The 21,157-nt window shown below is 31.8% G+C and overlaps 3 protein-coding genes across 5 annotated transcripts; 2 read left to right on the top strand and 1 right to left on the bottom strand.

Annotated features, from left to right (window-relative positions):
- The first annotated feature begins 78 nt into the window (after positions 1-78).
- LOC133335449 (mitochondrial Rho GTPase) lies at positions 79-13,335 on the top strand. Of its 3 annotated transcripts, none has more exons than XM_061543722.1 (7): positions 79-296; positions 623-834; positions 901-1,053; positions 4,530-5,384; positions 5,453-5,802; positions 9,994-10,032; positions 13,199-13,335. In XM_061543722.1, exons 1-7 carry the CDS (start codon positions 83-85, stop codon positions 13,332-13,334), a joined length of 1,959 nt encoding a protein of 652 aa, XP_061399706.1. In that variant the 5' UTR covers positions 79-82; the 3' UTR covers position 13,335. The 3 variants fall into 3 exon arrangements, with proteins under 3 accessions (XP_061399706.1, XP_061399705.1, XP_061399707.1); XM_061543721.1 differs by having other exon boundaries at positions 9,994-10,056; XM_061543723.1 differs by lacking the exon at positions 9,994-10,032.
- A 2,391-nt stretch (positions 13,336-15,726) lies between these two features.
- Positions 15,727-18,184, bottom strand: LOC133335452 (N6-adenosine-methyltransferase MT-A70-like protein). Its single transcript, XM_061543727.1, has 7 exons — positions 17,998-18,184; positions 17,620-17,937; positions 17,434-17,549; positions 16,500-17,379; positions 16,312-16,435; positions 16,098-16,255; positions 15,727-16,028 (listed from the first exon to the last, which is right to left on the bottom strand). The coding sequence occupies exons 1-7, from the start codon at positions 18,182-18,184 to the stop codon at positions 15,763-15,765; spliced, it is 2,049 nt and encodes a 682-aa protein (XP_061399711.1). The 3' UTR covers positions 15,727-15,762.
- A 922-nt stretch (positions 18,185-19,106) lies between these two features.
- Positions 19,107-20,779, top strand: LOC133335450 (putative serine/threonine-protein kinase STE20-like). The gene is made up of 4 exons (XM_061543725.1): positions 19,107-19,418; positions 19,485-19,922; positions 20,373-20,621; positions 20,699-20,779. Exons 1-4 carry the CDS (start codon positions 19,109-19,111, stop codon positions 20,776-20,778), a joined length of 1,077 nt encoding a protein of 358 aa, XP_061399709.1. The 5' UTR covers positions 19,107-19,108; the 3' UTR covers position 20,779.
- Positions 20,780-21,157: the final 378 nt, after the last annotated feature.

The raw sequence follows: 21,157 nt of genomic DNA, 5'->3' as shown, positions 1-21,157 counted from the left end.
TTTTCTTTCTTTGTTTAGATAATCCAATAGAACCACAACACAACTGCAACAACAACAACAGCCACAACAATAAACAATCATAATGGTCTCCTCCTCCACGGCCATCATCAGCACATCACAACGAAAAAATGTACGCATATTATTGGTTGGCGATCCCGGAGTTGGCAAAACATCCCTTATCCTATCATTAGTTAGTGAAGAATTTCCCGAAGATGTTCCACCCAAAGCTGAAGAGATTACCATACCGGCAAATGTGACACCCGAACAGGTGCCCACAAACATTGTGGACTATTCACGTAAGTATCTATAAAAAAAATAAAGGGTGTTCTATATTTGGTCATAGTGTGTAAAACCAGTTTCAATTTAGGAAAGCAAACATGCTTCCGATTTCAAATAGGCCATGATAACAAATGATACGAAAGTGTTTACTTTTATTATCAGTGAATGTGAATGTTTAAGCCTCTTAGATAGAAAAACTAAAAATAATTGTTATGATGTTTGGGAATGATTATTGGGAATTTTTTCCCATATCTAGAACTTCTCAGCATGTGATCATAGAATATATTTTTTAATAGCTGTTTTATTTGGCTTCACTTCGTTTTTCTATTTTTTCTAATTACAGACATTGAACAGTCGGATGAAACCCTAAATGAAGAAATCTTAAAATCCCATGTTGTTTGCATTGTCTATGCCGTAGATGATGATGATACCCTAGATCGTATTACCTCCCATTGGCTACCGTTGATACGTAAGGCGGTCGGTGATAATCAGCCCAAGAAACCAGTTGTCTTGGTTGGCAATAAAGTCGATTTGATTGAATACTCGACCATTAATGTAGGTCAAAAGTAATTGTTTTTGTGTTTTGGATTTTGTCAATAATGTGAATTTTATTATTTACAGAGTGTTCTTAGCATAATGGAAGAATTTCCTGAGGTTGAAAGCTGTGTTGAATGTTCCGCAAAGACCTTACATAATATATCGGAAATGTTTTATTATGCACAAAAAGCTGTTTTGCATCCAACATCACCATTGTACATTATGGATGAACAAGATGTAAGTGTCTGAATGTGTGTGAAACCATACAACCAACAACAACAAAATTGAGGTGTGAAATTATGGAAGGCAAATAATTTGATTTGTTACCAAAATCAATGATATTTGGGTTTGAAAATTATTTCAATTCCATTCAAAAGTTCAGTGAGATATGATTATTTACTAGGGCAGATCAGCAGATTAGTCGCGAATCATAAGCGGAATAAATTGTTACAGTATCTGAAGTTTTGCAACATTGTAACCGGTGTGAGTAAAGTGTGTGCAACAGTTCACTTGAACCCTGTAAAGAAGAATGATAGGACCTCAGTCACATTTAACGACGAAAAACTCTCTAACGACTCTATAATAGTCAATGGCCAAGTAGGCAAGGTACACACTTTGAAGATCAACAGATTAGTCGCCGATCATAAGCGGAATAAATGGTTAGAGTATCTGGAGCATTGTAACGGGTGTGAGTAAACTGTGGGTAACTGTTCTCTCGAAACCTGTAACGAAGAGAATGATAGGTCCTCAGACACATTTAACGACGAAAAGCTCTCTATGACAATGCTGGAACATTTGAAGAAGCCGAGCTTAGAATAGATGAATCATACAAAACGATCTCAGAGCGAAGTGTACTTATCGCATAAGTTTATTTCATCACGAGCATCACGCACTGATGCTCGTGATGAAGTAATGAGAGGACCTCGGTCACATTTAACGATGAAAACTCTCTAACGGTTCAATGACAATTCTGGAATATTTGAATAAGCCGGCTTAAGCCAGTTACTAAAACCAGATCTCAGACCGAAGCAAGGCCTCTCGGGCTGATTGTACTCTATGCATGCAAGAGTTTCATTTGGAAAATTTGGGGGCTAAACCATTGACTATACACTGGTTGTATAACACCGTGGTAAGGGCCATCCTCTCCCATGATTCTCTTGTTTGGTGGCACAGCTTGCGTCACAAGTCGACATCCAGCAAACTAGATAAGGTACAAAGAGCGGCCTCGATTCTAATAACAGGAGCCACGAGGATCACGCCACAAGCAGCTCTGAACGCAATGTGCCAGGCCGCGCGTAGTGCCCTAAGACTGCATGAACAAAATCTTTCGCGAAGTTGTACCTTTAGCAATGGTTGTATCTTGAACGAACCAGGTATGACATTGGACCAACGCGTAAAATTAAGCGACTATATATCACCAGTCCTGAGATTTAACGATGTAGATGTCGTTATTCCGAATAGAGACGACTGGAACCGGAGTAACCCTCCTCTGGACGGTCTGGTTTCTGTACAGACGGATCCAAGATGGAAGAAAGTACTGGGGCTGGCGTCTACTGTGAAAGGCTAGGCCTTGAGTTTACCTACAAGCTGGATAGCAACTGTAGTGTTTTCCAAGCTGAAATATTCGTGATTTGGAAGGCAGCGAAATTGATAAAAAATCTGGATGCAGAGATCGTTGAACCGGTGACTATCTTTGTGCATAGTCAGGCGGCTCTTAAAGCCATCAAATCCTGTGTAGAGCAGTTTTGAAAACATTTACCGTTATCGGCTGTGTTGGGTACCAGGACACCGTGACATCATGGGTAATGACTAAACAGACGAATTAGCTAGGCGAGGATCTCAATCTGCAGATCTAGCAATTGATGGCTTAATCAAACCACCCCTATGCCATCTTTATCGGAACTTTGAGGCGTTCTTCGATGACTTTGGCAAAAGATCCTAGGTGCACTGTGTCAAGCTCTATTTGGCCGACTATGTCTACCAAAAGGACACACACACCGTTGAACCTGAGCAAAGCTGAAATTAGAGTAATGACAGAAGTTCTTATTGGTCATTGCAACATCTGGGCCTTTACCAAAAAATGGGACCATGATGTTACTGATTACTTCAGACTTTGACGTGCTGACGAGGAGGAGACAAAGAAAATTGAGCATCTCATGTGTCCCTGTCCAGTTTTGGCCTACAGACGGAACAGACTAGTGGGTGCTCTTTTTCCACCGTCTCTAAGCTTCTACTCAACTATGGAACCTGCTTTTATCTACAACATCATTACAAACCTAAAGTGGTTAGGAAAGTGCAACCTAAGCACGTAATATGTTTTTCTGTTCAATTTATTTAGCCATCGAAACTATTCTCACCTTCCGCCTAATACTTCTTGTTAGCTTTATATTCTTTCTTTGTAAATCCACATTATCTAAATGAGCATCGAGAATGTGAGTAGGAATGCTCGACCATCAGACCAACTGTTAGATAAATCATTTAATTTCACACCCTTGGGTTCGGTAAATTAACAGGTCTCTTTAACAAATTTTGGCCATTCCCAGGATAGCTTGGGTTTATCCTCGACAATATCATCACTGGAAATGTTGACCAATTTGACAGAACTTTATTCAAATATTGTTGATGTGGTCGGGTTCGGGTTTCTGAAAAATAAATTAAAAAACAATCGATTAGAGATTAAAAATCGTAATTTTTATAGAGACTGCACACAAGACGTAGATTTTTCTGAAGAAACCTAACAACTAGAATGTCAGTAGGTGTTTTATGGGTGTTCGTTTATAATCAAATAATTCTGTGCTACAAATACGAATAGCGTCACATCACTACCTGTTTCGTTTATGTCCGTGCTACAAATATCTACAGCGTCATAAAGCGGCGTTTTCCTGAACTATTATGTATTTTACCATTTTGTGGTTCGTGTCTGTGCTATAAATACGAACAGCGACATATCGCGTCAATTGTCTGAACTAATATGCTCGATTTAATTCGATTTTCAACAAACTCCCATAAACCCCCTACTCACGACATTCTAGTTGCTACGTTTCTGTGCCAACTGTTAGAGAATTCATTTAATTTCACACACTTGAGTTCGGTAAATTGGATTTTTCGACACCATTACTCTTTATCAAATTTTGACCACTGAATTCAAAGGCAATATAGCCACATGAGACCAAATATTAACTTGGGATTACCATCGCAAATATTATCAATGGAAATGCTGACCAATTTGACCAACCATGTTACTGTATCATCTGCAGGACCTTGTTCGAATACGTTCAGCGTCATAAAGCGGTGTTTTCCTGAACTAATATTTAATTTACCGTTTGTGGTTCGTGTCTGTGCTATAAAAAAACGAACAGCGACATATCGCTTCATTTGTCTGAACTAATTTGTAATTTAAATTGATTTTCAACAAACTCCCATAAACCCCCTACTGACGATATTCTTGTTGCTACGTTTCTTTTGAAAGGGTTTATTAAAAAATCTGCGCCTTGTACAGCCTCCTAAAAAAGTATTTTTAAAAACTACGGAGGGTATAAAAAATTACCACTATATGCCTATAGTTTATTTGAATAATTTGGAAGTCCATTGTTATTTTTCCTCTCTCTCTCTTTGTTTTCATACTTGGTCACATCTCGATTTGGAATTATTTCGATTTAAAGTTTTATTTATTTTTTTAAATATATTGAATTTTGAATACCTCTTCCTTACAGCTTACGCCAGCATGCAAGAAATCACTGGTACGCATATTTAAAATATGTGATATCGATGGTGATAATCTTCTAAACGACTACGAGTTGAATTTGTTTCAAAGGCGCTGTTTCAACACTCCACTACAACCACAAATTCTGGATGAAGTTAAATCGGTTATACAGAAAAATATACCCGATGGTATCTATAATGATTCGGTTACTTTAAAGGGTTTCCTATTCCTGCATTGCCTATTCATACAACGTGGACGAAATGAAACAACATGGGCTGTACTGAGGCGTTTCGGTTACAATGAACAGCTGGAGATGAGTAAAGACTATTTAAAACCTCCACTAAAAATACCACCTGGTAGTAGTACGGAATTATCGCATAGGGGTCAACAATTTTTGACAGCCCTATTTGAACGTTACGATAAGGATTGTGATGGTGCTCTATCGCCCGAGGAGCATAAAATGCTGTTCAGCACCTGCCCCCAGGCACCATGGTCCTACTCAACGGATATACGTAAATCGTGTACGGTAAATGAAAAAGGATGGGTCACCCTAAACGGCTGGATAAGTCGTTGGGCCCTAATGACTTTGGTCGATGTCAACAAGACAATGGAATATTTGGCCTATATGGGATTTAATGTCCACGAAAATGATACTCAACTGGCAGCTATACATGTGACACGGGAGCGTCGTATCGATTTGGCCAAACGTCAAAGTAGCCGCTCGGTATATATGTGTCATGTTATTGGACCAAAGGGTTCGGGGAAGACGGGCATGTGTCGTGGTTTTCTTCTGAATGATGATACCAAGTCGCTGATTGGCAAAGAGTTTAAAACGAATGTGACACATTGTGTCAATACGGTGCAGGTAGGTTACAATTTATTTTTTTCAAATATTTTAAAATTAAAATTTGTTTTTCTTATCTCTCTTTTCAGGTCTATGGCCAAGAGAAACACTTAATTTTACGCGACATTGATGTCAAACATGCCCTTGACCCGCTGCAACCGCAAGAAATCAATTGTGATGTAGCCTGTTTGGTATACGATTCCTCAAATCCTCGTTCATTTGAATATATTGCACGCATTTACATTAAATACTATGCCGAAAGTAAAATCCCCGTCATGATAGTTGGCAGCAAATGTGATATGGATGAACGTCGCCAGGATTATCTGCTGCAGCCAGATGAATTTTGTCAAAAATACAAACTATTGCCACCACATCGTTTCAGTCTGAAGAATAACAAAAAGGAATTATATGTAAAATTGGCAACCATGGCGGCATTCCCGTAAGTATTTATTTTTTTTGCGAAATATTTCTATTGCCATTTGTCTGAAATGTCTGAAACAAAAACAAAAACATTACCATTTCATTATTCTTTCCCTTTCTTGTTTTTTTCTTTGGTATCTGTTGTGTTTGCTGAAGTTATTTGTCTTTTGAAATGTTAGCAAATTTCGAAACAACCTAATTGGAATGAAAGAAACTAACAATAATGGTTATGAATGCGTTTTGGCCTATTAATATTTTTTTTGGAATTGATTATCATCACATGAATTTGAAACAACTTTGAACTAAATGCATTTCAAACTTTAATCCAATATGCCTCCCATATTGCTTTGGGCATATTATGCTTAATTAGATTAGCACATCATTTAGACAATATGATAAAGGAAATTGCAAATAGATTTTGAACATGGTTATATCATTCATTTATGAAGTAAATAGAAATAGGGCCGCCTAATCCAAACAAAAACACAAAAGTAGCTTCCTATAATGGAAAATTTGTAATATCACTCATGCTTATTTTTATTCATTACACATTCAATCGTTTAACTAAAGATGGAAGGAGGGATGTCTTAATTTAGAGAATACTGTATATGGTTATGATTCATCTACCAGAGATTCTGAATATCATTGCATAAATTGTAGTTCAACCTTTGGATACAAAAATACTTTTTTTAAAGAATGTTTTTTCGAGTACCAATAAAGCGTAGATTTAAAAAATATATATTTTTTCGAGTATCAACAGGGGGTAGATTTCTTTCGAATACCAACAATGCTTCGATTTTTTAAACCATATTTTTTCGAGGCGTTGATCTTTTAAAAAATATATTTTTTGAGTACCATAAAAATAAATTAAAAAAAACAATCGATTAAGGATTAAAAATCGTGGTGATGGAAATTAGGTGTAAGATTTTTGAAGCGCACAAGGCGTAGTTTTTTTTCTTTTAAGAAACCTAACAACTAGATGGGTATTCATTTAAAATCAAATAATTCTATGCTACAAATACAAAGAGCGCCATAAAGCGGCGTTTTCCTGAACTAATATGTAATTTACCCATTTGTGGTTCGTATCTGTGGTATAAATACGAACAGCGACATATCGCGTCAATGATGTCTGAACTAATATGCAATTTAATTAGATTTTCAACAAACTCCCCTAAAGCCCCTACTACAACATTCTAGTTGCAACGTTTCTTCTGAAAAGGACCATTAAAAAATCCGCACCTTGTAGAGTATTTAAAACCAATCCTTTTGCAGCTTCTTTCGAATTTTTTTTTTCGAGGAAGCCAGTGAAGCGTTGATCTTTTAAAAATATATATTTTTTCGAGGCGTAGATATTTTTAACGAGTACATGTAATGCGTGGAGTTTTTAAAGAATATTTTTTCAATGCGTAGATTTTTTAAAAAATATTTTTTCGAGGCGTAGATTTTTTAAGAATATTTTTTTGAGTACAAAAAGGGGTAGATTTTTTTAAGAATATTTTTTTGAGTACAAAAAGGCTTAGATTTTTTTAAGAATATTTTTTTTAATGCCAAAAGGCGTAGATTTTTTTAAGAATAAGCGTAAAGGCGCAGATTTAATTTTTTTCAAGGCATAGATTAAAAAAAAAATTGCGAGGCGTAGATTTGGTTACTTTAAAGGGTTTCCTATTCCTGCATTGTCTGTACTGAGGCGTTTCGGTTACAATGAACAACTGGAGATGAGTAAAGACTATTTAAAACCTCCACTAAAAATACCACCTGGTAGTAGTACGGAATTATCGCATAGGGGTCAACAATTTTTGACAGCCCTATTTGAACGTTACGATAAGGATTGTGATGGTGCTCTATCGCCCGAGGAGCATAAAATGCTGTTCAGCACCTGCCCCCAGGCACCATGGTCCTACTCAACGGATATACGTAAATCGTGTACGGTAAATGAAAAAGGATGGGTCACCCTAAACGGCTGGATAAGTCGTTGGGCCTTAATGACTTTGGTCGATGTCAAGAAGACAATGGAATATTTGGCCTATATGGGATTTAATGTCCACGAAAATGATACTTAACTGGCTGCTATACATGTGACACGGGAGCGTCGTATCGATTTGGCGAAACGCCAAAGTAGCCGCTCGGTATATAAGTGTCATGTTATTGGCGTAGATTATTTAAAACACATTTTTTTCGACTAACGTTATGCCTATTTTTTTTAAAAAATATTTTTTTGAGGCGTAAATTTTTAAAAAAATATTTTTTAGAGGCATAGATTTTTTAAAAAATATTTTTTAAGGCGTAGATTTTTATTTATTTATTTTTTTTTTTGTTTTGAGGCGTAGATTATTTAACAAACATTTTTTCGACGCGTAGATTTAAAAAAAAAATTTTTTTTGAGGCGTAGATTTAAAAAAAAAATGTTGAGGCGTAGATTTTTTAAAAAAATCTTTTTTTTTTATTTAATTTTTTTGTTTTGAGGCGTAGATTTATTTTTTTTTGTTTTGAGATTTAAAACATTTTTTAAGGCGTAGATTTTTAATTTTTTGTTTTGAGGCGTAGATTTTTTAAACAATTTTTTTCGAGGCGTAGATTTTTTAAAAAATCTTTTCGAGGCGTAGATTTTTTAAAGAATATTTTTTCGTGGCGTACATTTTTTAAAAAATATATTTTCGAGGCGTAGATTTTTAAAGAAAATATTTTCGATGCTTAAATTTTTTAAAGAAATTTTTTTTGATGCCTACATTTTTTAAAGCAAATTTTTTCGATGCCTAAATTTTTTAAAGAAAAAAATTTTGATGCCCAAGTTTTTTAAAAGAAAATTTTTTCGATGCCAAAATTTTTTAAAGAAATTTTTTTTCGATTTTTTCGATGCCTAATTTTTTTTAAAGAATTTTTTTTCGAGATTTTATTTTTCGAGTACCTACAAAGCGTAAATTTTTTAAAGAATATTTTTCGAGGCTTAGATTTCTTAAAGAATATTTTGTTGAGGCGTACATAGTTAAAAGATTTTTTTCGGTTATCTACAAGGCGTAGATTTTTTAAACAACATTTTTCTAAGTACAGTATAAACTTGATAATCCGAACCTCGACAATCCGGATTATTCGGTAATCCGGACTGCATTTCACAACCCATTGCGTATCCTATAATCCGGATTGATTGACCTATTTGACTCAAAAATCCGGATTGTAAAGATACGTTACTTTTTATTTTAATAAAAAAATCGTTGCAAATTTAATTGAAAATGGTACCTATTATATTCAAAGTTCATATTTTTGAAATGAATAATTTTCATTTTTAATAAAAGCATAAAAATAATTAAATTATCACCAAATTAATATAAATTTAAACCAATTAATAAAACTCGATAATCCGGAAATCTCGGTAATCCGGATTGGGGTCTGCAATCAATTATCCGGATTAGCGAGTTTTTACTGTACCTATAAGCCAACAGCAGCTATTCAGCCAAAATGTTTATAGTTGGACTACACATCGATTTCGTATTAAATATTTATAGTGTGGATACAATTTTTCATAATAAAATCCTGTTGTCCAAAAATAAAACATCACTCTGTCTGAAATTATATATCGGAAAAAAATTTATATTGGCATTGGCATCATCGACAGTTCAAAAAAATACATTTTCATTTTTGAATTGTATTATTCTTTTTGAAGACAACAAACAATTTTGGAATGCATTGCAATTTATTTATTTTTTCTATTCTGTGTGTATTTAAATTTTAGAATTATAAACAAATTCTTTTATTTCAAAAAAGGATTATAATCAGCTACTATAAATATATATTTTTTCTATATCAAACTAAATTCAATTACTATATACAATTCTTGTTTTTTATTTAGTTTACTTTTCAAAAATATCCCTTGGACTTGTTTGAAACACGATTATAATCCAAAACGAAATATATATTTTTCTTTAAATATAAAATATACATTTTAGTAATAATCTATATTTTATTCTCTTTTTTCAAATTTTTTTCTCTCTAAATATATATACAAAAAAAAACAAAAAAAAAAAAACATTTATGGTGGTGTTTTTTGAAACAAAATGTCATATATAAACAAAAAATGGTTACTGGTGTGCATTCTAAAAAAAAAACTAAAACAAAATAATTGTCTATTTTTTGTGTGTGTGTGAAAAAACACCCCGGGGTGGCGTGTCTAAAAAACCAAACCCATATTTAAATGAAATACATTCAAAAATTAAAGACGCTTTCAAGCCGCATGGATATTATTTTACAAGCACAGGTTGGTACAGCTGTGGGAATCGGCGTAAGTTTTAATTGATCTCTACTAATCTCTCTCTATGTTCTTAATTAATAAGCAAATATCAATGTTTTCTTTTATTTTCTTCGATATATAAATATTTAAATAAATGTTGTGTGTGTGTGTGCGTGCGAGTCTTAACATAAAATCACCATCAAGCTAAGAAAAACTAAAACACCAACGCTACCTCCACTCCACCTACAATTCATCCACACCAACTATCTATTGCTAAACTATTGCCAATATTGAAAAGAGAAAAATAACCTGGCAAATAGTTTGCTGGAGCACTTACCACTTATCTTCAATCTCCGCTATTATTAGCTTTTATAATTTACATCAATCATTCACCAGTTGTGCTAATATTTTCAATTATTTATTTTTTTGTAAATATATATTTTTTTATTATTATTTTGAATTTTTTGTTGTAGTAAATAAATTATAATAACCATAAAATGTTCTAATGTTTTTTTTTTTTAATTTTATATTTTTGTATTTATGTATATATATTGTGATTATTAAAATAACTACACCACTTTGTTGTATTCTATAAAGATTGAAAAACAACTTTATAATAGCAATATAAAGATATTTTTTGAGTACCAATACTGTGTCGATTTTTTAAGAATATTTTTTTCCACTACCAATAAGGCTTAGATTTTTTAAAGAATATTTTTTGGAGTGCCCATAAGGCGAAGATTCTTTAAAGAATATTTTTCCGAGTTCCAATAAGGCGTAGATTTTTTAAAGAATATTTTTTTGGAGTGTCCATAAGGCGTAGATTTTTTAAAGAATATTTTTTTGGAGTGTCCATAAGGCGTAGATTTTTTAAAGAATATTTTTTTGGAGTGTCCATAAGGCGTAGATTTTTTAAAGAATATATTTTGGAGTGTCTATAAGGCGTAGATTTTTTAAAGAATATTTTTTTGGAGTGTCCATAAGGCGTACATTTTTTACAGAATATTTTTTTGGAGTGTCCATAAGGCGTACATTTTTTAAAGAATATTTTTTTGGAGTGTCCATAAGGCGTAGATTTTTTAAAGAATATTTTTTTGGAGTGTCCATAAGGCGTACATTTTTTAAAGAATATTTTTTTGGAGTGTCCATAAGGCGTATTTTTTTAAAGAATATTTTTTTTGAGTGTCCATAAGGCATAGATTTTTTAAAGAATATTTTTTTGGAGTGTCCATAAGGCGTATTTTTTTAAAGAATATTTTTTTTGGAGTGTCCATAAGGCGTATTTTTTTAAAGAATATTTTTTTGGAGTGTCCATAAGGCGTAGATTTTTTAAAGAATATTTTTTGGAGTGTCCATAAGGCGTAGATTTTTTAAAGAATATTTTTTTGGAGTGTCCATAAGGCGTAGATTTTTTAAAGAATATTTTTTTGGAATGTCCATAAGGCGTAGATTTTTTAAAGAATATTTTTTTGGAGTGTCCATAAGGCGTAGATTTTTTAAAGAATATTTTTTTGGAGTGTCCATAAGGCGTAGATTTTTTAAAGAATATTTTTTTGGAGTGTCCATAAGGCGTAGATTTTTTAAAGAATATTTGTTTGGAGTGTCCATAAGGCGTAGATTTTTTAGAAACTACTTTTTTGAGGCGCAGGTTTTTTAAAAACTACTTTTTTGAGGCGCAGGTTTTTTAAAAACTACTTTTTTGAGGCGCAGGTTTTTTAGAAACTACTTTTTTGAGGCGCAGGTTTTTTAAAGAATATTTTTTTTTTGAGTGTCCATAAGGCGTAGATTTTTTAAAAAATACTTTTTTAAGGCGTAGGTTTTTTAAAAAATATTTTTTCGAGGAGTATATTTTTTAAACAAATATTTTTTGAGGCATAGATTTTTTAAAAAGATATTTTTTGAGGCGTCGATTTTTTAAAAAAATGTTTTTTCAAGGCGTCCATTTTTTAAAAAATGTTTTTTCGAGGCGTATATTTTTTAAAAAATATTTTTTGAGGCATAGATTTTTTAAAAAATAGTTTTTCGAGGTGTAGATTTTTTAAAAAGAAAATTTTGAGGCATAGATTTTAAAAAATATATTTTTCGCGGCGAAGATTTTTTAAAAAAAATTTTCGCGGCGTAGATTTTTTAAAAAATGTATTTGAAAGGCGTAGATTTTTGAAAAAATATTTTTTTGATGCGTAGATTTTTTAAAAAAAAATTTTTTTTAAAGGCATAGATTTTTAAATTTTTAAAAAATATTTTTTCAAGGCGTAGATTTTTAAAAAAATAATTTTCCAAGGCATAGATTTTTTAAAAAAAAATATTTTTTCGCGGTGTAGTCTTTTTAAAAAATATTTTTTCGTAGCGTAGATTTTTTAAAAAAATTTTTGAAAAGCGTAGATTTAAAAATTTTTTTTTTTCAAGGCATCGATTTTCGAAAAAAAAAATTTTTTCGCGGCGTAGATTTTTTAAAAAATATTTTTTTGTGATTTGGTTTTTTTTAAAGTATTTTTTCGAGGCTTAGATTTTTTTAAGGCTATTTTTTCGATGCGTAGATTTCTTAAAAAAGCAGTAAGGCTTAGATTACTTGAAAAAAACAGTAAGGCTTAGATTTCTTGAAAAAAACTTTAAGGCGTAGATATTAAAAAGAATATTTTTTTCGAGGCGTATATTTTTTAAAGAAAAAGTTTGTTTTGTGCGTTGATTTTTTAAAGAATATTTTTTTGAGGCTTAGATTAAAATAAATTAAAAGAAAAAAATTGTTTAGTGCGTCGATTTTTTTAAAAATTTTTTTTCGAGGCTTAGATTTTTAAAAAAATATTTTTTCGAGGCATACATATTTTAACGAAATTTTTTTTCGAGGCGTAAATTTTTGAAAAAAAGGTTTTTAGGGGCAAAGATTTTTTAAAAAATATTTTTCGGTGCATAGATTAAAAAAAAATTAAATATATGTTAGGCATTGAATTCGCTCCCAATTTCATAACAAAGTGGTTTAGGCATTATTACTATTTACTTTTGCCAGATATGACCATTTTTTTATTTAAATAACAGTTTTATTTTTTATTTGTTTTCCCTCATTATTTTAATTTTTCACATTTTTTTTATAATAATAAATAAACTAAAAAGATATTTTCAATTGTTCCACAATTTACTACTTAATAATTTAATATTAATATATCACTTCTCCTCCCGTTCTTCTCATTATCTACAGTCATTTACGTCAATTTGGTCTTATGACAGAGGATCCGACATTATGGTGGAAAGCTGGTTTGGGTGTAGCTGCTGCCACAGTTTTGGGTTTTGTGGTCTTAAAGGCTGTACATGGCCTAACAACACCAACACGTTAAAGAAAGAAAGAAAAAACCAAGAGCAAACACAACAACAAAATACACAAATCCAGCCAGGCCCTGATACAGCAGCAGCGGACACAAGTGGACCAACATTTTTTTGTGTGTTTTCTTTAAGAATCCCATAACCACGTTGTGTTTGTTGTTGTTTGTGCATGTGTTGTATGTATATAGGAATTATTAATATTTAAAATCTTATAAGAACCAGAAGAAAAAAATTTGGAAATCACAACCAATTATTTTTTTAGTTTATAAACTCAAGGATCAAGCAATGTTTATTATACAAAAAAACTAAAGAAAAAGATAAAAAAACAAATCAAGACGACGACGTTTCCATTTAAGCAGTGCGGAAATGGATAAAATAGTGGATTGCTACAATCCTTAAAATCACTACCCAAAAAAATTGGTTTTATTTTTGTAATACACCAAACAAAACAAAAAAAAATCACAAAATTCACAATGAGAGAGTAATAAGAAAATCATTACATATATATATTTTTATATTATCAAAACTAACAAGATAATTCTCTATTAAATTCTAAAGAATGAAAAGAAAAGAAAAAAAAACTACACATACATATTCTGCTGTATATAAATATCTATATGATTTTCTTTTTGAAAAAATAAAGAACTCTATAGCTTCCTTTCTAATATCAAAAATTAGATATATTTTAAATGTCACCAAATCTATACACAAAAAATATATATATTCAAAATTTATTTTATGTAACTAACTAACATTTCTGCTAACACATAGTGTTTTTTATTAATTTAAATTTTATTATTTAAAATTTTCTTTTAGTATTTTTCATTATAATTTATGACATATGTAGTCTTTTCTTGAATTTTACTTGAAAAAAAACCAAAACAAATTTATATCATACCACCAAATCATTTCATTTATATGATATTTCTCTGGCAAAAATATTGTATAATTAATTAACTTTAGCAAAGTACTACAAAAAATAAAATGAAACCATTTACAAAACAAACAAACAAAAATACCAATGATGATAATGATGATGTATTTAGTTTTAAAACAATTATGTTTATTATTGTATAGTTAATAAAAACCAACAAACAAACAAACCACAACAACAAAAATTGAAAACATATATAAATTCTGAAGATAATAATTATTTAAATTAATGGCTTTTAATTTTGTGGGGGGGAGAGGAATTAAACAAATGTGGAAAGATTTTTTAAAGACTATAAGGGGAGACTATAAGATTTTTTTTTGTAGTGCCCATATGGCGGAGATTTTAGAAAGAATTTTTTGGAGTGCCCAAAAAGCGCATAATATTTTTTTAGAATACCCATAAGCCGTAGATTTTTGAAGAATGTTTTTTCTGAGTACGAATAAGGAATATATGTTTTAAAGAATGCCTTTTTCGAGTGTCGCATAAGGCGTAGATTTTTTGAAGAATGTTTTTTCGAGTGCCCATAAGGCGTAGATTTTTAAAGAATATTTTTTTTCGAGTGTCGCATAAGGCGTAGATTTTTAAAGAATATTTTTTTTCGAGTGCCCATAAGGCGTAGATTTTTTTTAAAGAAAATAAATTATTTCGAATATTTTTCGTATTACCAAAAAAGGTGTAGATTTTTTAAATAAAAAAATTATTTCGAATATTTTTTCTATTACCAAAAAAGGTGTAGATTTTTCAAATAAAAAAATATTTCGAATATTTTTTCTATTACCAAAAAAGATGTAGATTTTTAAAGAAATTTGTTGGAATATTTTTCCTATTACCAATAAGGTGTAGATTTTTAAAGAATTATTTTGGAATATTTTCCTATTACCAATAAGGTGTAGATTTTTAAAGAAAATTTTTTGGAGTACCAAAAAGTATTATTTGACGTCTAAAAAGAGGTAAATTTTTTAAAGAATTTTTTTCAAGTTTGAATAAGGCGTAGATTTTGTAAAGAATATTTTTTTGTAGCTTATTTGACGTATTTAAAAAAAAATAGGCTTGTTTTTTAAAGAATTTTTTCGGGTTTATTTCTTTATATTGTTGGTCGACTATAAGGTGTAGATTTTTTTGGGAATATATTTTTCACTGCTAAACATCAATGCATAAATATGGGTTTCTCAGGATACGTTCCATTGGCACTGTCCGACTACTAACCTCTAGAGGGCCACATGTCTTCTTATTTTACACAGTAAACTGTTATAAATGATTTCTATCTAAGATTCTAAAAACCATTTACCGTAAGTATTTCACAATGAATTCCACAATCACTTTACTTTTAAAGATTTCATTTTTTATTGTTATTAATCTTTTGTCTTTGAAAACATTTGTTGTTCTTATGCATCTTGTTTGTGTTTCTTGAGTGTTTTCTATAAAAGTAAGTAGATATAACTTAAATGTTGATTTTGTTTTTATTCATACATAAAGTAGATGAAATTAATTACAAAAAATAAAATACTTTATTTCTTAACTAGGGCAGTGGTGGTTGTTGTAGCTGGCGCCATACAATTACCATCGGGATAACGTTTTTGAAATTGTGTTATAAGTTCAGGATCAACTAAACGTATACCATCTAGCTGATTGCCTAATGTTATCCAATTCGGTTGGACATTATGCGGCCGACCGAATAATTCAATTTTACGCGAGCCGGGACTTAGACGTTCGATGATGCCATAAATTTCATCGGGTTTGTGGGATGTGGCACGAACCTCGGCCACAATGACATCTGTAAAAGGAAAGTGAAAATTTTGTTTTTATTTTTGTCTACCAGAGAAGTGGAATAGTTAGTGTTAACCTCCATCTAAGCCTCGATTGAGATTTTTAGGATTTCCTTTCATGCCCACAAGACAATGTTCTTTGCCGTGATTAAGCCAATGTCCTGTACGACCGGTACGTATGATACGTTGCAATTGATTGGTTTTAACCCAAATAAGTTCATCAACACGCTCATAGCTGTACAAAGAAGTATTTTTTAATTATATAAAAAGAATTATATTATATCTACTTACCCCCACAGCGTAAGACATTCCCGTCCCAATTCCATGGCACGTCCAGTGACCCAAAGAAATATAAGACCATCATCTTGTAAAGCCGGTACTCCCAACTGTCTCATTTCGTCATCAGACATTGTACCTATAATCAAAACAATATTTTTTAACATATCGAAATTTTTAATTCTATAAACAAACCCTCTTACCATAAGGCAACTCCATGTGAATATCCCATGGTGGATCAGCCATGACAACAGCAAATTTACCCAATACTGTCATATCCAAGTAGCGCAAATCACATTGAATCCATTGTGGCGGATAGAGCGTGACATTTGGATCAACACTACGTTTAATACAACGATTTGTCTTTACATCAACCGGTTTATTTGTATTAATATTTGGCAATGTATCGACCTCATAGTGAACATATTTACATGTTGCCATGTGGAAGCAAGTGTTTAGGAAACTACAATCACCCAACGATTCATCAGTATGGGATTGTATGATTTTTTTGAAATGCAATTTTGTACATTTACTTGTCGTCTCAGTGCTGCAAGCATCTTCGGTATTATCTTCTTCCGCTGTGCCCTCATCCTCCTCGCCGCCATCCTCTTCATCGGGTTCTTTATTTGTATCCGTAATAATTTCACCATCTTCGGCGCCAGAATCTTCACAAGTTTTTTCCGTTTTATTCGCGTCTTGTCTATCATCGGTGGTTTCGTTTGGTTTCATACGTTTCGCAGCACTTTCTTCATTGCCATTGGCGTTGCTGCTATCAGTTGCGGATTTATTTTCATCTACGGCAGCCGCTACGGGTCTTTTTTGTTTTGCCAATTTAAGTTTTTGTTTTTGCAATTGTTGTTCTTTTTTCTTTTTAGCCTCTAATTCGGCAGTGGCTTGTTGGGCTTTTAGGCATTCCACCTTAGTGCCATGTGGACAAAATTCCATTACTTGGGCACCACCATGTGATTTGAATTTTTCTGCAACGGAACGTTCTTTGGCAGTGGGTTTTGTCAACAGTTCAAGAATTTCTTCACCAACTTGTTTGCTTTGTTTTTCACGTGTGGAAGGCATGGAGAGGAGAGACTAAGAAAAATAAATACTATTAAATGGATTACTGTCCATTACTGGAATATTTACCATAATATCATCAGAATCAGCATTATTGGAGGTCTCCTTTCGTTCCGAGCTCTCTTCACTGTCATCGGGTTTGTCATTGCTAATGCTGTCTTCCAATAAACCTTCTTCTTCATCAACTGCAAGACAGAAACCATATTACCATATTCTTCTGCCACATTTTTTATAAATATGAATGTATGTACTCACATAATATTTTATATTTCCTTCGTATCTCTTCAGTTAAATCATAATTATCATTGATAAATGCCTTATAAATATCCAATAAAACTTTTGTCTCCACGGATATAACTTCACAACCCACTTCGCCACCAATTGTAACCCGTTTAATACAAATTGCTCCCTGCTTGGCCATTTTATTGAGAATATAATTCACACTGTCCTTTCCGACGGGTGTTTTGGTTATTGCCGCCACCTTCTGCAGTAGTTGTGTGGATATTATGGGCAATATCAGCGTCTCAGAACTTAAGATTTCCATTAGGGCCTGCTCAACAGCCGTATCGGATTCTAAATAAAATTTATTTTATTTTCAAATATTTTTGTATAAAAATTTGTGTTCTATCATACCATTTTCACTCTTTCCCACCAATGAAACGTTCTTAACATCATCCTCATTGGTATCCTCTTGTTTTGTTGACGGCGAGCCGGTAGACGCCAAAATGCCATGGCGTTCCTTTTTACGTTTCTCTAGCTTTTCGCGTAGATTATTTCGTTTATTTTTCAACGCCTTAATGTCATCCCAGGCATCCGTCATTATATTACGGTGGTATTTTATAATTTAAAGAATTATTTATCAATAATTTAACACTTTTCAATTAATTTTCTTAGAAATTGTCCACACAACGCCACATAAATGCCCTACAAACTCTCTCGCACACAGCTGGGAGCAAATTGGCATTCACTGTGAATTGATAACAACACAATCATATGCAACTGTTGATGCATACTAAATTGCGAGTGTATTCGACACCTTTTTAATCATGGAAAACACATTCATTTCTAAATATTATATTAAACCTGTTTTTCGACTTTATTAATTATTACAAATGTTTAATGTTTATCGTTTTTAACTATTTGCATTCTTAAAATAATGAACTGTTAACACTCCCACCCCTGTAATCAAAACATATGAGTAAAAAGTAACAAGTAACTAGTTCACATTTTTCGCTTTAAAGAATAGCTTAGTTGAACTAATTCTTTTGGAAGAATACAGTTCTTGTTTTTTGCGTAGTTTTTTTAATATACGCTTAATTAAATAAAAATAATTAAGAAATCAGCTAACTAATTAAAATTTACATTCTGCGTTGTCAATTTGTAATTTAAGGGGAATGGCGACAAGGAAGAAACAAGGAAAAGAAATGAAATTAAGGTGAAACAAAATATTGCAATATGTGATCCATCTTATCGGCTGCAACAGCTGTTTTTCAACCTTTTACCCCTTCCCATTCGTAAACATAATGTATTTTCATGTCGTTTGCTTTTTCCCACCATTCATAACATGATTTCAATTCATTGATTAACCATCACATACTGTTTGTAACAACGTTAGTTCGTTGGCTCATTTCAGTGAACAGTGCAATTGAACTGACTTGTTCCTCTTGTCAGTGGAATTCAGCAAGGAAGGCAGTTGGACCAAAGAGTATTCATAAAATTAATACAAATAAAATAAATTATCACAATGTTTGGTTGGAATATCAGAGATTATGATATTAAACTAGAATTATCACGTTGTTCCAATGGAGTGGTGTACATGGCCAAATATTTACCCAATCAACAGTATGTGACCGTGAAAAAATATCACCTGGATCGGAATGATAAACAAATAACTGATAGCATACAGGACGACATCATGGCCATGCGGCTATTTAGCCATCCGAATTTACATAAGTTCCATACAGCATTTGTTAATGACAGTGATTTGTTTGTGGTCTCACCGCTAATGTGCTTTGGAAGTTGTCGTGATTCTATTAGGAATATTTTTACAACCGGTAAGTAAAGAAGATAATCAAATTTATTTTTTACAAAGAGTATAAATTCCTTGATTTGTTTTCCAGGATTTCCCGAAATCTTCATTGCCCTTATAATGCGTGATGTCTTATCCGGCCTGGAGTATTTACATCGTCGCGGTTATGTTCATCGTTCCATTCGTGCTAGTCATATACTCTTAAATCAAACCAAAGCAGTATTAACAGGATTCCGCGATTGTACTAGTTTTATATCACACGGTGGACGTGTTACAGTTCTACATCAACTACCTCCGAATAGTATACGTAGCCTAAATTGGTTAGCACCTGAAGTTTTGGAACAAAATCTAATTGGTTATACGGAAAAATCGGATATTTATTCCATTGGTATTACATGTTGTGAATTAGCTAACGGGGTGGAGCCATTCGCTGATTCTCCACCAACGTTTATGTTCACCGAAAAGATACGTGGTAATGTGCCCACGTTATTGGATCGTTCCACATGTCCTGGGGTGGATGAAATGATTGGTGAGTGGGCAATTTTAAATTAAAAATATTTAAGCATATTGTATGATTTTTCGTAGACTTTTTTCAACGATTTTTTTTATAAAAATATAGAAAAAATTTCGACGATTTTTTTCTATAAAAATATAGAAAAAAATTCGACGATTTTTTTTCTATAAAAATATTGAAAAATTCGACGATTTTTTTCTATAAATATATAGAAAAAATTTCGTCGATTTTTTTCTATAAATATATAGAAACAATTTCGTCGATTTTTTTCTATAAATATATAGAAAAAATTTCGTCGGTTCTTTTTTTTAAATATATAGAAAAAATTTCGTCTAATTTTTTTCTATAAAAATATTGAAAAAATTTCGTCGATTTTTTTCAATTAAAACATAGAACAAATTTCCTCGAATTTTTCTCTATAAAAATTTGTTGATTTTTTTCTATATTTATTTTTTTTTCTTTAAGAAATAATTGCCACTGCCAATAAAACTGATACCACAGTTGCTGCCGAAACCCAACAAATCTATTTACAACGAATGTTCAGCGACGAATTCCATCAATTTACGGAGATTTGCATGGAAAAGAAACCGGCCAATCGTTGGTCGGCCCTCAAGCTCCTATCCCATTCATTCTTTAAACAATGTCGCCACAGCAGTATTTTGGATGTGACACAGCGTTTTGGAATGCAAGTATCCGACTATGAAGAATTGAGAGGTAAATCAAAAAATTAAATTCCATAATTTGTAATTGTTATTAATGTTTATAATTTATTTTTTATTTATAAAAAACAGATGAAAGTTTGCAGTTAAACCAGGAATTGAATGACTTAAATTTAAATGACAATAATACTTGGGATTGGGAATTTGATTGAATAGAATAGAAACAAATTGTAATATTGGAAATTAAACAAAAAGAAAACTCTCCATAGTGGATATGTAATAACCACGAGAGAGAATTATAGAAAACAAAAATTATGGCATGTCTGTAACTTGTGTGTGGTTAATCAAAATTAAATTGTAAGTAAATATTTTGTTAGTTAAAAATTGAAAATAAAATATATATTTAAGTTTGTATATTTGTTGGTTTAAATATCCTTAAAACAAAACACAAATTATTGGAAAAAAATTAATTAATTTAGGGAATATGGGTTTTTATAAATGCAGTTTTGTTTTTGTTTTTTTAATAAACTATAGGCAATTGAATACTTTTTTAAGATACTTTTTTGAGTTAACTACAAAAATGTTTTTAAT

Source organism: Musca vetustissima, unplaced genomic scaffold (assembly GCF_032173495.1).
Source record: "Musca vetustissima isolate MV318-11 ecotype Yass unplaced genomic scaffold, APGP_CSIRO_Mvet_v1 utg780, whole genome shotgun sequence".
Lineage (NCBI taxonomy): Eukaryota > Metazoa > Arthropoda > Insecta > Diptera > Muscidae > Musca > Musca vetustissima.
Note: the sequence above shows the minus strand (reverse complement) of the source record. Positions and strands in the feature narration are given on the sequence as shown.

Coding starts and splice junctions, on each gene's coding strand:
- LOC133335449 (XM_061543721.1), top strand. CDS start 83: ATGGTCTCCTCCTCCACGGCCATCATCAGCACATCACAACGAAAAAAT. Junction 835..900: donor TTGAATACTCGACCATTAAT/GTAGGTCAAAAG, acceptor TATTATTTACAG/AGTGTTCTTAGCATAATGGA. Junction 10,057..13,198: donor GTACAGCTGTGGGAATCGGC/GTAAGTTTTAAT, acceptor CATTATCTACAG/TCATTTACGTCAATTTGGTC.
- LOC133335450 (XM_061543725.1), top strand. CDS start 19,109: ATGTTTGGTTGGAATATCAGAGATTATGATATTAAACTAGAATTATCA. Junction 19,419..19,484: donor TAGGAATATTTTTACAACCG/GTAAGTAAAGAA, acceptor TTTGTTTTCCAG/GATTTCCCGAAATCTTCATT. Junction 20,622..20,698: donor CGACTATGAAGAATTGAGAG/GTAAATCAAAAA, acceptor TATAAAAAACAG/ATGAAAGTTTGCAGTTAAAC.
- LOC133335452 (XM_061543727.1), bottom strand. CDS start 18,184: ATGACGGATGCCTGGGATGACATTAAGGCGTTGAAAAATAAACGAAAT. Junction 16,256..16,311: donor GAATGTCTTACGCTGTGGGG/GTAAGTAGATAT, acceptor TTCTTTGTACAG/CTATGAGCGTGTTGATGAAC. Junction 16,029..16,097: donor CAATCGAGGCTTAGATGGAG/GTTAACACTAAC, acceptor TTCCTTTTACAG/ATGTCATTGTGGCCGAGGTT.